The sequence below is a fragment of the Scophthalmus maximus genome, chromosome 2, assembly GCF_022379125.1.
Source record: "Scophthalmus maximus strain ysfricsl-2021 chromosome 2, ASM2237912v1, whole genome shotgun sequence".
NCBI lineage: Eukaryota > Metazoa > Chordata > Actinopteri > Pleuronectiformes > Scophthalmidae > Scophthalmus > Scophthalmus maximus.
In genome coordinates this window covers 14,992,611-15,008,086 of record NC_061516.1, presented here as the reverse complement: position 1 = coordinate 15,008,086, position 15,476 = coordinate 14,992,611, and the positions used below count along the sequence as shown (strand labels likewise).

Below are 15,476 nucleotides of genomic sequence, written 5' to 3'. Positions count from 1 at the left end.
AATAAGCATTCTCAACTGGCCAACGAGCTCATTCTAATCGTGTTATCTGCCTCACACATACCTCCGAAATTGTGCTTGTCTTTTCGGGTGGGGGTCTCGGTCCGGTTTTGTATTTTCAAACATGTCTCGCCTTTGCGTCTGCTATAATTCAAATGGGATTCTGAGACAATTCACTACCTGTCCTAAACTATGAGATAATAATAATATTAATACATTTATTTATAGATCACAGTGCCTTTGATCATTGAATTTAACGGGGATGACATTACATTTTCATCAAATTGGAATATTTTAGATTTGATTTGTTTTTATTTTACAACTGCACTAAATTATAACATTCTGCAAATTCAATACATGGAAAATTATTCAACTTTGAAATGCCATTCATACTAATTAGACCCAACCATTTCTCCCTTTACAACTCTCATTCGGCTTCTTCATCCAAATTCAAGCCAGCTCTCCAGTTTAGCGTACAGCTTATGTAAACCAATGGTGGCGTTTAAGATTTTGAGCGATTTAACTGCCGCTAACAACATTGCAACACTTCTCCATTTTCAAAAATCCACAAGTTTGTGCTCATGTTGACTCATAGAACAATATATGTTTATACACAGATTAAATCATCGTTAGTGTGTGTATTCATACAATTGTGTGTTTTAGCACGTGTGTAAAGCACACAGCACTTTGTATTTAAATCTAATGTTAAAAAGGTAAAGTTTATTGTGTTTAAACTAGGAACATCGGAATCCAGCTGTATTTTTGAATTGAGTGATTCTTGTAGTTGTTGCCCACAGCTTCTTTCTACTGTATGAAAAGCTTCTGCTCCAGCTCATTGAATCTGTGCAGTCATATAGTATGTTCATATTGTATATAGTATGTACACACCTCTGTTTTCATTATACTTGATTTTTCACATTTTATTTAATTTCTATTCTTTTGTCCAAAATGTGTTTGACTTTTTTGCTGCTGTAACAAGCAAATATTTCCAGTTTGAGATCAATAAAGTTTATCTTATCTCATCTTATTTAATCTGAAGGCAGCAGCCCTATTCCAAATACTTTCAGAAGCTGTGTTGCTCCTTCATATCAACAGGTGGCAGCATAAGCAAAGTAACAATGACTGAAACACAGTTTTGATTTAAGGGGGAATGCATTGTATCTCAAGTTTGATTCTCATTATGTAGAATGCTTCCACCCAGCGTGTTGTATAGTAGTAATAATAATAATAATAATAATAATAATATAAACAGTATATATTCCATCAGTAACTAATACAGATGTGTGTAATAGTAATCATGTGTAACGTATAACCACAATTTTACTCTTGTAGTTTTTTTAGGTTGAGCTAATTTGTTGGGTGGTTTAGACCACAACAAAACTATGTTTAAGAGGGCTCATGCTTTATAAACAAAGTCTTACTCTGCTCAGTCATTTTAATAAATGGTAAGTATAGTTGTCAGACAAATGCAATGGAGTAAATCGACCTTTAATCTTCCTGCAGCTCACTAAAAGGCGATATTTGGGAGTTATTTATAACATCCTTATTAGTCGTGGGCCTGTATCAAAATGTGTCGAGAGGACAGATTCAAACATAATGGTAATTTAATTTTCATAGCTCGGTTGTTTTATGCAGATTACGTAGGGTCAGGTAGTCTCAGTGCACCAAGCTCTGGAAGTGGGAGATCAACTAACTCGTCCCACAGAAAACCCTTCGGATGAAACAAGAATCCAATGAGCGCGTCCAAAGCCCCCCCCCCAACGGAGAGATTGAGTTTCCATATTTTTACACATGACGAAAATGCATTAAGTCCACAGCAGGCAGCGGTCGACTCAGCACACAGGTGGAGAATGGGATTGGGTCACGACCAGGAGGAGTTTGTTCTGAGTGGACTTGTACGACCTGCATTGTTGTAGAATCCTTCGCGCTGGATTATGCTCCTCATCCCGATCCGTGGCTGTCCCCGCTTGCACTGAGTTTGCAGATTCAGTATCACTTGAAGTTTCCTCTCATTCATTGCATTCTTCCCTGGGTGCAAGCATCGTCATGTTTATCAGAACAACTTTTCTCCTCTGCCTTGTGGTCTCACTCTCAAAACTCGTCCGTTGCATGGAAAGTGAACGTTGCTTCCCAGTTAGATTGGATAACCATGACAGGAGGGATTCTGACAACGACGTCCGTGTCCTTAAAGGAAAATGTCTACTCAAAATACGAGCTTTCCAGCAGGAACTAGTGATCGATTTACAGCAAGACTCGAATTTCATTGCTCCTTCCATTTCTAACCAAGACGCATTCTGGCTCTCCGGCTACGATGTCACCACTGACCTGAGCCGGTGTTTTTACTCTGGATATGTGAATGCTGACCGCTATTCGTACGCTGCGCTGAGCCTCTGCAAGGGTTTACACGGTGCATTCGGCTTCCAGGGATGGGAATATTTCATCAGCCCGGTGCAAAATGAAACCAGAAGCATAGAAGGCGCTCACACCATTCGGCGCAGAACCAGCAACAACCTGAAGCTCAACTCGACCTCTAGGTGCGCAGTGAACAGCGACATAAGTCTCCAGGTTGCGCAATCGCTGGAGAAGTACAAGCGACTGAAAGATTACAGCAATGTGACCGAGACGATGCTGAGGAGGATGGGGAGAGCCAAGAGGTTCGCGTCGGTCCCCCGGTACGTGGAGACGCTCGTGGTGGCGGACGAGTCCATGGCGCAGTTCCACGGCGATGACCTCAAACACTACATCTTGACACTGATGTCGGTGGCCGCGAGGCTCTACAGACACCCGAGCATCCTCAACTCCATCAGCATCGCGGTGGTGAAGATTGTGATTATATCCGAAGAGGACAAGGGGCCCAAGGTGTCCGGGAACGCGGCCATGACGCTGCGAAACTTTTGCACTTGGCAAAAAAAGTTGAACAAAAACAGCGACAAGCATCCAGACTACTGGGACACGGCGATACTGTTCACCAGACAGGTAAACATGTTTCATCTGAGCTCACCGCACAGGGGCCGGGGTGACGGCAGAGAGAGGGGGCATGTGCAATTCTAGTGCGCAGTTACGCACAGAAATGCGTAAATGTTTGTTTTTCCTCTGAACATATGCCAATCTAAATGAGTCAAGAAACATGGGATTATGATGATGATACAAATATGCATAGTTCCTTGCATGTTTACATTTCATAAGAACGGACACTGGTCAATGCTGTAGACTTGACATGACATGCCCCCCTTCAATCACCGCTGTGACAGCTAATTGGTTTGCTCTCAAAACACACGCTCCCGCTCCGGGGAGCCCAGGGAGCAACCTCTCCGTGAGCAGCATCACAGTCTCCACACTGATGTCGTGTCCCACAGGAAGTTAACTTGAGCTGAAAACAGCAACAGTCTTGATTGCTCTTCGAGGAGCCCTTGCAGAGAGAATAGTTTTATAGACTTGGAACCCTCCTCGGGAGGGGAGAGTCTCTCTCTCTCTGCTCTGCCAAATATTTGGCAGATGTCACTGGGTCAGAGATGAAGTCATCGCTCACATTCATCGGTCAGTGTGTGTAACTTGGAAGAGATGGAAAAAAGTGGGCAGGTTAATGCAGCAGATGCAGATTTAATCAGAGTGTATTTGGAATATTTAGCTATTGTTCGGTCTTCAGTCAAAGGCTCAAATGCAGTTGCAGACTCAAAGCCTCCAGAATTAAAGAATCCAGGCGATGAAGGATTTCCACCAAAGTAACACAACACAGCGTCATATAAGAGCTGGAACAAATGCTTTTGTATACGTGTAACTACCAAATATAATGTCTATCAGTGTCTTCTGAGTGGGAAGTGTCTTGTTTCTCCCAGCCGTTCCCAGTCTTCTCTTCCTCCAGCTGTGGGTTTTCCAGCCCTTCCCACCACCTCGCCTGCTCCTCATTAAACAGGCCCCTGAAGAGAGAGATTGGGGGGGGGGGTGTTGATGTAGGAGGAGGAGGAGGAGGTGGTGGTGGTGGTGGGGGGGTTCCTATGTTGATGTCAGAGATGTCACATCCTCCATGTTTTAATGCCCCTCCTGCTCCCGCCCACCTCTGGAACAAGCTGCTCCAGAGGGGCGGCCCTGCACAGCTGCAGTCAGCCTGCACAGTTGCATCTTTACAGCACATTCTTCATCCTGTCAAATGCTTCCTCTCTCATTCATTCTTTCCGCTGTGAGGCTCCTATGCACGTTCAAAATGCTCTTTCTGTTTAAGTCATGGGAGGAAAAGAAAAAAAACAGATCTAGGGTGTTGCCAGGTTGTGGAATCATTAGCGTCACACGCATAATTGATTTTTCTAAACTCTGGAGCTAATTTTTGTGACCCCTGCATTTACCAGGATCGGTCAAATAAAGGAACATTCTCGTCACTGGCCCTAACCCTTGTGTTTGAAAGACATATTCCCTCTGATGGATTTGCTCGTGCATAAACTGTGCAGGAAAAACAAAATAGCCATTGAAGGGTAAATATTGTGACGATGTAGGTGCAAAGAGCAGCAATCTGAGTGTACAACAAACAGGAAATGTAAATATTTAAGTTGTGTTTTGTATCATGCTTCAGCGTCTCCTTTATCACTATCCAACAAATCAAGCTGCTGATAACATGTATATGCCTGTAGTGACATCTCACTTAACTCTTAAAAACAATGGCCCAGACCCAAGGTACTTTTTAAATTCTCCTGCACATATGTCTGCTAATAATCAAATCAGCTGGGGTAAAAACATCAGTCAAATCTCCGTTGATTAAAGACTCATCAGTCAGTGGTATTGTTTTGGTTTGCAATAGCTTTCTATAAGCATTTAAGGCATGTCTGCTGTTTACCAGCTCAAAGTGTAATTTGTAGGTTTTATGAAGACCAACTCAGTGTTGTCCAGAGGCAACTGCGGTCGTCCTTAAAATTCTACAGCCAGCACGATTGTTGCGTCAAGAGTGTAGCAAGTCAACTTGTAAAACAAACTCGCGCACCAAGTTCATGTGATGTAAAAGAGACAGTCTCGAAAAGATTAAATCCAACTGTAAATCAGACAAATGTAATTCCCCTGTGAGGAGTGGTGGTACTACTTTGGCTCACAGTCTGTTTGTCTTTGGTTTCGTGATGGGTTGAGAAAGAAAAGAGCCCACCCAAATATGTGCGGGTGTCATAAATGCTGTCTGTGTGAAACTGCTGAATCAGACCTATTCTTCCTCTCGTCATTGTCTTTGGTTTAAAAAGTACAAATAAAAGATCAGATACTAATTACATCCAAAACACAAACTATAATAGCCAAGAAGGTAGGTAAAAGCTTGTAAATCTGAACACAAAACGAATGGACACATTTCTTGCCTGAGATAATGTGTTGGGTTGTTTTTTTAAGGTGCAGAAACATAAAAAAAACATGACAGATGTGGGAAATGGATCATAACAAAGAACAAACTCATTGCACTGCTGTTTCTCCTATTTGTCGTAATGTGTTGGTTTTTTTCCTCAATTCTTCTTGCTCATAAATGGCCCAAACATTCGGATGAACCCTGCAAACAAGAGCACTGGCCAACAATTGCGGTTTTGGGGATTTATTCGAGGAATGACTTGTCATAGCACCCGAGGTCTTCACTTGGCTCCAAGTGTAAATTCAGTGCAGCACAGGATTGCAGGGACAGTGTGACATTAAACCAGTGCAGTGCTTTGTCCGTAATAGATTACTACCACTAGTTTTCCTCTGTTTTGGGGTAATGGAGAGACAGAGTGCTGCTTCTGGAGCAGGCAGATGGGCGGATTTCTGTGGCGGTTACTGCCGAGGTTGTCCTGTGATTAGGAGGTTCGGCTCAAAATGGATACTCACTAAGATTAGGTTTTAAAAACCTTGTGGCGGAGAAATAGGTCATCTGGAAACTCTGCTCTGGCATGGAAATGTTATGATTGGGGACAGTTACATTACCTCATAGGAGAAGGTGTACTCTAAACACTGTTGCCCACTAAAAAACACTTAAAGACTGGTTGGAGGAAAGCCTTGGTTAACACTACAGAATCATTTGCCAGTCTCTGGAAAACAAATCTTGGGGTCATGTCAACATGACAACTTGAAGGCCTCGAAAACCTATTTCATAAGTTAACTTCTATGAGAGATGGGTTCCTGCTGTTGTCATTATTTTACAGTGGCTGTGGCTTGTTTGTTCTTTTGAAAAGGGGGATGTCACATACTTCTAAGCACAAACGAGAATCCTTTAAATTTAAATTGGATGACATTTGTTGGGTTGTTTGCTAATGGTCAAACCATGCTCTCACTTCACTAATGAAGCAGATTAGTTGTTTTTTTATATGATTATTTTTAAAGAGTGTTAAGTTAATCATTTTCTGTCCTAAAATGTTAAGGTTACAGAGAAGTTCCTCAGACTGGAAACCATGATTTTAGACGTTAAAGGATTAGTCCAGTTTATTACAACTTGGGTCTTCCTTTTTGGCCATTGTCTCCATTTGTATTATCAACATTTTCCTCACCAAGTTACTTGCTGAAGTCTGGGAACAAGGTGACATCACTAAAAATAAGTCAGACAGGGGGGAAAAAAGTGTCTCTCCATCCGCCACTTTTCCAACAAACTCCCACATTAGCCAGATGTTTTTAGAGAGAAGACAACGGCCAAGGTAAAATTATAACCCAAACTATCCATTGTACTTGGTGTAGTTGTGCGCACACAGGTTGCTTGTGCAGTGAGGAGGTGTAATGGACGTTTTTACTTCAAATAAAGTGGTTTAAATTATTATAATCTAGTCACATGAGAGATCAAGTTACTTAACCCACTGGACTTTGTTTTATGTCACCATGGTCCCAGATCACATCAAATAAGCGATGTGGAGAAGCCCATTCATCTGGTGGGGTTGCCTGGGTGGGGTGTCTGATGTTGAAAGATCTAAAACACCCAATGACCCCAGGTTACATCACTAATGATGTGTCCCAGATGTGTGTTACGACCTGATTTACCATAACAGATGGTGAAGGCCAAGGCCACAAAAGTGAGACTCAAGTTGTAATATACTGGCGTTTATGAAGTGACATGTTCTGCTGGATTTTTCTAAAGTTCTGATCATCTCAGACGTTCTAATGTCTTCTTTTTTTTCACCCAGGACCTGTGTGGAGCTTCCACCTGTGACACTCTTGGCATGGCGGATGTGGGCACCATGTGCGACCCCAAGAGGAGCTGCTCTGTGATCGAAGACGACGGCCTGCCTTCGGCCTTCACCACTGCCCATGAGCTCGGTGAGCCCTGCAAACACCATTCATCAAATACACATAAGTGCTGTAGTCTTTCCCTTAGTGTGAATGCATATGCACAATCACATGCAGATTAAAGTGTGTGCGCTCTTGAAAGTGAATAACATTTGATATCTCGTTCCCTCCCTATAGGACACGTGTTCAACATGCCACACGACAACGTGAAGGCCTGTGAGGACGTGTTTGGGAAACTGCAGGAAAACCACATGATGTCTCCAACGCTTATTCAGATCAACCGCACCAGCCCCTGGTCCCCCTGCAGTGCTGCCATCATCACTGAATTTCTGGACAGCGGGCACGGTGAGTTTCCACCAGCCCTGGGCCCTGTATTTGAGTGCAAACAGCCTCATAGTGTCTTTGAAGAGGTGTGAAGCCAAAGTCAAGACAGACACATTAAACACACCCTTGCTAAAGGATTGTGAGCCCTAAAAAGTTAATAAACATGTAGGTGCTGATCCCAGTTAGAAAGTAGATTAGGATAGTCACATAATTAATCCGTTCATGGAAATATTTGTCACTGCATCGAGACAGCATCCCTCCCATGCTGCCGCTGAAGAGGAGCAGACTCTTGTTTTGACATTTTCTTGCTAAGCAGTCCCCTGATTTTCAACTACAATCATCTGAGGTAAATGCCAGCATGATTGAATTTCAGTATCCATCCACGCGTCAAATGTGACATCTGCCCTAACCTACAGTGCCATGCTGATTGAAATGACTAGTCAAAGCCAAAAAGAAATTCATTTGGATGCAGACTGTTTGCCAAGCAGGCCAGACCACAGGACTTGGCCTCGAAGCAATGCTAAAATTTTATTTTAAAACTGCTCCCACATCTGTCCCAAATTAGAGGGCTTGTTCTGGGGAGAGTCACCACAGCGGTTTGGATAGTGAGGTATATATGCCCAGTGTTTCCCATGCAGGTTTACTCCAAATAGACAAATGTTTCTGCTACTTCCTGTGTCCATTTTAGTGATGGTCTGAGAACAAATGAACGCTAATGGTGTCTAGGGCACGACGCAGAGGAACATTTTTGACTTGACAGGCAGTGATCTCTATCTAACAGTATTGTGGATTGCCTTCTCCTGGCCGTCTGTCATATATAGACTTCAAAAAAAGCTGTGGAGAGAGAAAAAAAAACATGTTTGAGGCAGTTTTCATGCAGTGCTACGCCCAGAATTATTTGTAACCTGTTCATTTACCCACACACACACACACACACACACACACACACACACACACACACACACACACACACACACACACACACACACACACACACACACACACACACACACACACACACACACACACACACACACACACACACACACACACACACACACACACACACACACACACACACACACACAATACCAGCTATTGTTTTCCATTATTGCTCATGAGAGAGAGAGTAGGAAGGAAGAGGAGAGGCTCAGTGTATGCAGTATAGAGTGACTTTTATATTGTACTATCATTTAATCAGTGCACTTCTTCTGCCAAATCTGCGGTGAGGTGGCAGGAAACAAATTTGCTAACACTTACAGCTCATAAACTCACCGTCTTATTATCTGTTGAGAATTCACCACAACATGAAAAGCATAATAAAAATGCCCAATGTTAAAGGGCCTATGCTATCTACAGTCTGCTCTTTTCACTTAACTTGAAAATTTAAGTTTGAAATTCTTGTGTGAGCCCCTTGTTTCATGCAACATGGAACATGGAAATTATGCTGCCAACAATGGCTCTGCCACTATTTTCACAAGTTTTAAAATACATTGGTGGTCTCTCCCTTTTCACTACATAGGCAAGGTGACTTGAAGGTGAGAAGTGTGCAGCATTTGACACTCAACTTACTCAAAAACATATCAGCCTGTTCCTGGTTTCTGTGTGACATTTTTGGAGTCCAATGGAGTCCATTTCCTTTGTGCTAGCTGCATGAGAGTACAAGTTTAAAATTTCAAGCTCAGATGTAAAAGTTTAACATTATTCGAGTATAACTTCATCCATGCAAGTCATGCATCAAAGGTGGGATCAAACATAAGAGCGGGAGCCTGTGGGTTGGGGGAGAGCTACTTGCGTGTTTAATGTGTATGTGTCTGTGTGTGGTATGTGGCATTCACTGTATGCACTGCATCAAACTGCACTCTCAGTTCAAAGAGCCCAAATCACATGAGCAATAGCTGCTTACTGCCCCCAACCCAAAATCCCACTCATTCACATACACATTTCATGAAAGGATGGTGGAAAGACTGACATGTAATTATAGAATGCATTGTTTTTCGCGATTTTGTTATGGTGATAATGTTTTGATGAAATGTTGGAACTTTAATAAATGTAAGTGCTTGCAGCTGGCAACAGAAAAAACAGAGATTACAGTTGGTATAGCTTCATTGTGTTGCTTTTTGAATCTCCCTCTTCTAGGGGAATGTTTGCTTGACCAGCCTCAGAAACCGCTTTCCCTCCCTGACACGCTGCCGGGAGGATCATACATCCTGGACCGGCAGTGTGAGCTTGCGTTTGGAGAGGGCTCCAAGCCCTGTCCCTTCATGCAACCACCATGTGGCCGTCTGTGGTGCACAGGGAAATCTAATGGCCATTTGGTGTGCATGACTCGACACTTCCCTTGGGCAGATGGCACCCAATGCGGGGATGGACAAGTGTGCGACCGAGGTGTCTGCACTGAAAAACGGATACAAAATGTGAAGGTTAGTGTCACAAATGGACTCATTTATTGATCAACTTATACCTAGACTGGGGTGTGATTGGAAAGGTTTGTTTGTGTATTTCCAGGTGGATGGCCGCTGGGGTAAGTGGGGCACATTTGGTTCCTGCTCGCGCACATGTGGAGGCGGCGTCCAACTGTCTAAAAGGGAGTGCAACAACCCAGTTCCGTCAAATGGGGGTAAATACTGCCAAGGGGTTCGGGTCAAATACCGCTCCTGCAACCTGAACCGCTGCCCTGACACAGGTACGAGTCTCTCAAAACAGACAAGTATGTCCAATGACATTTTTTCCCTGAAGCACTCACACCCCTCACCCTCTGTACCTTCCCTCCCCTCTGTGCAGGTAAGACCTATCGCGAAGAGCAGTGTGAGAACAGTGGACGGAATTTCAACAGTAACCGCATTGCTCCATCTGTGGTGTGGGTACCAAAGTACTCAGGAGTGTCCTCTGATGACAGGTGTAAACTCATCTGCAGGGCTAATGGCACCGGTTACTTCTACGTTCTGTCACCCAAGGTAATATGATTGGTGATTAGACAAAAGTCTGATCAAGCTAAGGTTTTTGAGATATGAGTCTGTGTGGGAGAATGCTATTGTATATCAGCCAGCTGCCTCTAGTCTAAGAGTGAAGGAAGGAATGAGGGAGAGGAGGAGGACAGTTTGCTCTTTCAGATAGCGGGGTGTGGAGTGAGCTTTAGCAGCAGTTAGGCAGAGTTCACACTTCACTCCATCACACTGGCTGTGGAGGAGTAGATAAGAGCACTCAGGGGACACAAAGCTCTGAATCACAGAGCAGCTGGATGCTTTAACCACAGCGTCATGACTTTGAACCAAAAATGAGTTTACAGTACTTTCTGTGTAAGTGCTTTTGGTGAACAGTTTGATTCCAATCCTGAGCTGGAGTTTATTTGGTCTCAGCTTTAAGGTTTGATACATCTTCTGATGAAAAAAATACACATGGCTTTATATTTGTGGTATGTCAGCAACATACCACTTTTCCCACACACTCCAAAGGACATATTCTTTCACCAGATCTGCTGCTCTGATGTCACCCCTTCTGACCTTACAGCTGATGAACTCCCCATAACTGACCACTTTCTCCTCTCATTTACAGTGAAACTCACTCTCTCCATCTCTAAAATACCATGCCTTATTTCATTTCGGAATATAAAGAATATCAACCCCGCCACTCTCACTTCAATTATCCACTCCTCCTGCCTCCCTGACACTCACAATCTATCCACCCCCGATGATCTGGTCTGTCATTACAACACTGGACTCTATAATATTCTTAATTCCCTTGCTCCGTTAAAAAACAGAAATGTTTTCTTTTTCCGTCTTCACCCCTTGGTTCACCCCCGATCTTCGTCACATGAAAGCCAAAGGTCGGCAACTTGAACGTCTTTGTAGAAAAACTGGTCTCACTATTCACAAAGAAATATACAATAACCACATCTTACGTTATAAGGACTCCATTACTAGCACCAAAACCCTCTACTACTCCAGTATAATCACTGCCAATAAAGGAAACTCCAAGTCACTGTTTTCCCTACTTAAAGGGCCCATATTATGCCCCCTTTTACACAAGTCACATTGGTTTTCAGGTGTGTGAACTACATGTCTTTGCCATTCCATGTCAAAACACCTCATGGATCAAGCCACACAGCACCTCCTCTTTCTGTATAAACAGCCCTGTGAGACTACGGTCAATTCCAGCGCTTTCCTGCTCACTCCTCGCCCCCCTCCCTTCGTGTTCCGCAAAAGCTCCGCCTCGCTCCTCCCCGGGTCTGCTGCGCAACTACGGCGTTGCGCTGCCATGACAACAGTCGCACGTAACAAGGCACATACACGACGTAGAGACCCGGGAGGCACAGCGAACACGTTCTCCATAATTACACACAGAGCACAAGGGGCTGGGTGATAGAACGTTAAGGACATCCCGGCCGCGAGTCTAGCTACGCCCTTCCGGTAGCCGGGAGCTCCGCCGGTGGCCGCGAGCTATGCCGGCCGGTAGCCGCGAGCTCCGCCAGTGGCCACGAGCTACGCCAGCCGGTAGCTGCGATCTGTCGGTAGGCGCGAGCTACGCCGGCCGGTAGCCGCGAGCTCCGGCGGCAGCAGCAAGCAGCCGGTAGCCGCGAGCTACGCCCTCCAACAGCTACACTGGCTCCCGGTCCAGTTCCGTATCCAATTCAAAGTACTCCTGTTTACATTCAAGGCCATCCACAACCTCGCCCCCCCCCATATTTGTCTGATCTCCTCCAGGGCCCCACTCCCACCCGCTCCCTCAGATCCTCTTCCTCCATACACCTGTCTGTCCCCTACGCCTGTCCCCTTGCCGCTTTAAATGTCTTATGTATCCCTGTACGGTGTCCTTGAGTGCCGAGAAAGGCGCCTTTAAATAAAATGTATTATTATTATTATTATTATATTTGAGAGAAGAGATTTGTCCTGCTGTCCTGTGACTTTGAATATTTGTTTTCTCTATGTGCATATGAAAAGTAAACCGTGTGTGTTCATACATTCCAGGTTGTTGATGGGACTCCATGCTCCCCAGACTCCACAGGAGTGTGTGTCCAAGGAAAGTGCATCAAGGCTGGCTGTGATGGAAAAATTGGTTCCACCAAGAAGTTTGATAAGTGTGGAATCTGCGGAGGTGATAACAAGGCCTGCAAGAAGGTGTCGGGACTCTTCACAAAGCCTGCGTGAGTAAAACCTGCAACGTAATGGGGTAGCCTTTAGAGAATACAGCTTATGACATTCTCCTTATCTCACTCCTTCACAATGATTGCATTATCAACTCTTTTTTAAGGTCTCATTGACTGTAATATGTTTTGGCATGCAGGCACGGCTACAACTTTGTGGTCATGTTGCCAGTGGGTGCCGCCAACATAGACATCCGTCAGCGAGGCTACAAGGGAATGATGAGTGATGACAACTATTTAGCAGTGAAGAACAGCGAGGGCAGTTACCTTCTCAATGGGAACTACGTTGTATCTGCTGGGGAGAGAGACATAATGGTAAAGAGCAGCCTGCTGCGCTACAGCGGCACAGCTGGCCTCTCGGAGACCCTGCATGCTGTTAAGCCCTTGGGTGAAGTCCTGACTGTTGAGGTGCTGTGTGCTGGCCAGATGACGCCTCCTCGAATACGCTACTCCTTCTACCTCGCACGTCAGACCAAAGAAGACAAGACTCCGAAGAAGGAGGGGCGTATAAACTCCCATAACAGTGTCCTGGCTGAGGATAGTGTCAAGAAGGGAGGAGACACTCTGAAGGACTCTTACAGCAAAGAAGATCCAACTCTTGGGAAATGGATATCGACAGGCTGGGATGAGTGCTCAGTGACCTGTGGCAGTGGTATCCAGAGGAGGATGGTGCAGTGCCTGAGACCGGATGGGAAGCCGGGATTGGACTGTGATTCTTCACAAAGACCCCTTGCCACCAGGGTTTGTGGAGACCCATGTCCTGAGTGGCATATTGGACAGTGGTCACCTTGCTCCAGAACCTGTGGGAAGGGCTTCAAGAGACGACCATTAAACTGCAAAACCCAACCTGGGCATCTGCTCCCAAGGGACCACTGCTCTGGCTTACGCAAACCACAGGAGCTGGACTTCTGTAATCTAATGCCTTGCTAGTGACTAAAAATGTTGAACTCAAAATGTTGTTATGAAATGAATCCACCTGCAAGTATTATAAACACCATGTCTGTCAGGTGCAGATTGTTCCACCTGCCGCATGGGACTGTTGGAGGATGATTGAAACTTGCTTGGAAGGATAATGAGAATATTGGAAGGAGAGTGAAAGCTGCAGGATGAATGCTGGAAGATATTTTTCCCTGCCATCACTCTGACTTCAAAAGCCATTATCCAGGTCTGAATCTGATGGCAAAATAACATAATACAAGGTCAAACACGATTTAGTCGAATCCCTTGTGCGGTCCACAGATGCAGACTGCCCATTTGCAAATTATCAGTTTGGTTTAGGGAGTGGGTCAGAATCCCACTCTATGTCATAAGTTATTTTCTGTGACGGTTTCAAAGTTTTAGTTGGATCGTGCAAAAAATCTGTGAGGCCTGCTGGAAAAAAAAATCCCTCCATTAATTTTTCAAAAAGAAAATATACCAGGACTGACATAGCTTTGTACCAACTGGAAACAATGTGTGCTGCAAAACATTTTACACTGAGGAGGACATTTTGTGCCTCACTGGTCATCTTTCACAGTTTTTTTTAATTGAATAATCTTTTTAAACAGATGTATGCTAGTTTCAATTGTTGCCGCATCATTTATTCAGTCTAAATCTGTTGGATAACAGTTGTAACAGCTGTAGCAATTCAAGTTGATGGAAGAAATAATATTTTTCTACATTAACAACCACTGTATCATTGTTTAACCTGCAGGAAGGAATCTCCTGCCTTCCAGGACACAGATTTTCTGCAGCTTTCACTCGGCACAGTCATGGAAACTGTTTAAACTCGACTGAGTTCACGCTGGTGGTTTTCAAGACAGATCAAACTAAACAATGGAAGGCAGGATGGTTTGCTATCCTGTCAGCTGTGACTGCTAGCTCAGTGATTTCAGGCAACAACAAAAAAATTGCACAGCTCATTTGAGATATGGGCATATCCTGATATCTCACACACAAACACACTGAGTTTTTTGTTTGTGCACACATACCCACAAGTATGGTGTTCAGTTCTCACCTTCTGTGTTCAAAATGTTGATTGCTTCCTTCATCAGACCACAACAATTGTCTCCTCAGTCCATAGTGTTCAGCCAGTTGTGAAGCCTGTTAAGTCATGCCTGTCTGGCACAGTTATCACAGATAATTTATTATCAGTGAGACGATACAGCTGAGACGGGGAGAAAAACTGGCAGGCCCTCTTTTATACTGTGCAGAATGTGTTTTAGTGGATCTCCTTGTTCATGGCCCCACAGCCTGAGCCAAGATGTTCTCTCAACACACTCGATGGAATCCTGTAACCTATTATATTCTTGTTTCTGAAGGGGTCACATTGTCCAGTCCCACATCCAGCTACAGGACAGATCCTGTGTTAGCTGGGTTACTTTTTTTCAGCTTTTGCACTTTGTACAGCAAAAGAAAACCAATGACCTACATAGGCTGTACTGTATACTATGTATACATTTATTCAGCTCTGTGCAAAAAATTATGTAAATACTTTTTTAATCTTTTTTTTTATACAGGCATTTGTAATTGTCTTGGACTTCAGAATATTTATTCCAAAAATAAAGCCATTAGTGAATAGTTACCACTGATACTGTGTTTTTTCAGTGCTGTAATTGAAGAGTTCTGTGATTTAATGTCTATATGTGGGGCCTGGTCACAGGTTTTCTTCAGTTAAAGTAATGCATATTTTCCCCCCAAAATATATGATACTGCCAGAGGAAGAACAACTACAGAACTCATGCTGAGCAATCTTATAGCAAGTGTTGGCATTACATTTAATAGAGGAGAAAGAGGAAGCAGATGGAGGGTGGACTATAAAACATGT

At 44.0% G+C, this 15,476-nt stretch overlaps 1 protein-coding gene across 1 annotated transcript; it reads left to right on the top strand.

The window, feature by feature from the left end:
* The first annotated feature begins 1,767 nt into the window (after positions 1-1,767).
* LOC118301132 (A disintegrin and metalloproteinase with thrombospondin motifs 15) lies at positions 1,768-15,233 on the top strand. Its single transcript, XM_035626345.2, has 8 exons — positions 1,768-2,973; positions 7,101-7,233; positions 7,381-7,548; positions 9,667-9,950; positions 10,036-10,213; positions 10,312-10,484; positions 12,495-12,670; positions 12,811-15,233. Exons 1-8 carry the CDS (start codon positions 2,044-2,046, stop codon positions 13,598-13,600), a joined length of 2,832 nt encoding a protein of 943 aa, XP_035482238.1. The 5' UTR covers positions 1,768-2,043; the 3' UTR covers positions 13,601-15,233.
* The last annotated feature ends 243 nt before the right edge of the window (positions 15,234-15,476 follow it).

Bases quoted from the DNA above. Each gene is read 5' to 3' on its own strand.
- LOC118301132 (XM_035626345.2), top strand. From the start codon at position 2,044: ATGTTTATCAGAACAACTTTTCTCCTCTGCCTTGTGGTCTCACTCTCA. The intron at 9,951-10,035 runs GTTAGTGTCACA...GTGTATTTCCAG, and splicing joins AACGGATACAAAATGTGAAG to GTGGATGGCCGCTGGGGTAA. The intron at 10,485-12,494 runs GTAATATGATTG...CATACATTCCAG, and splicing joins TCTACGTTCTGTCACCCAAG to GTTGTTGATGGGACTCCATG.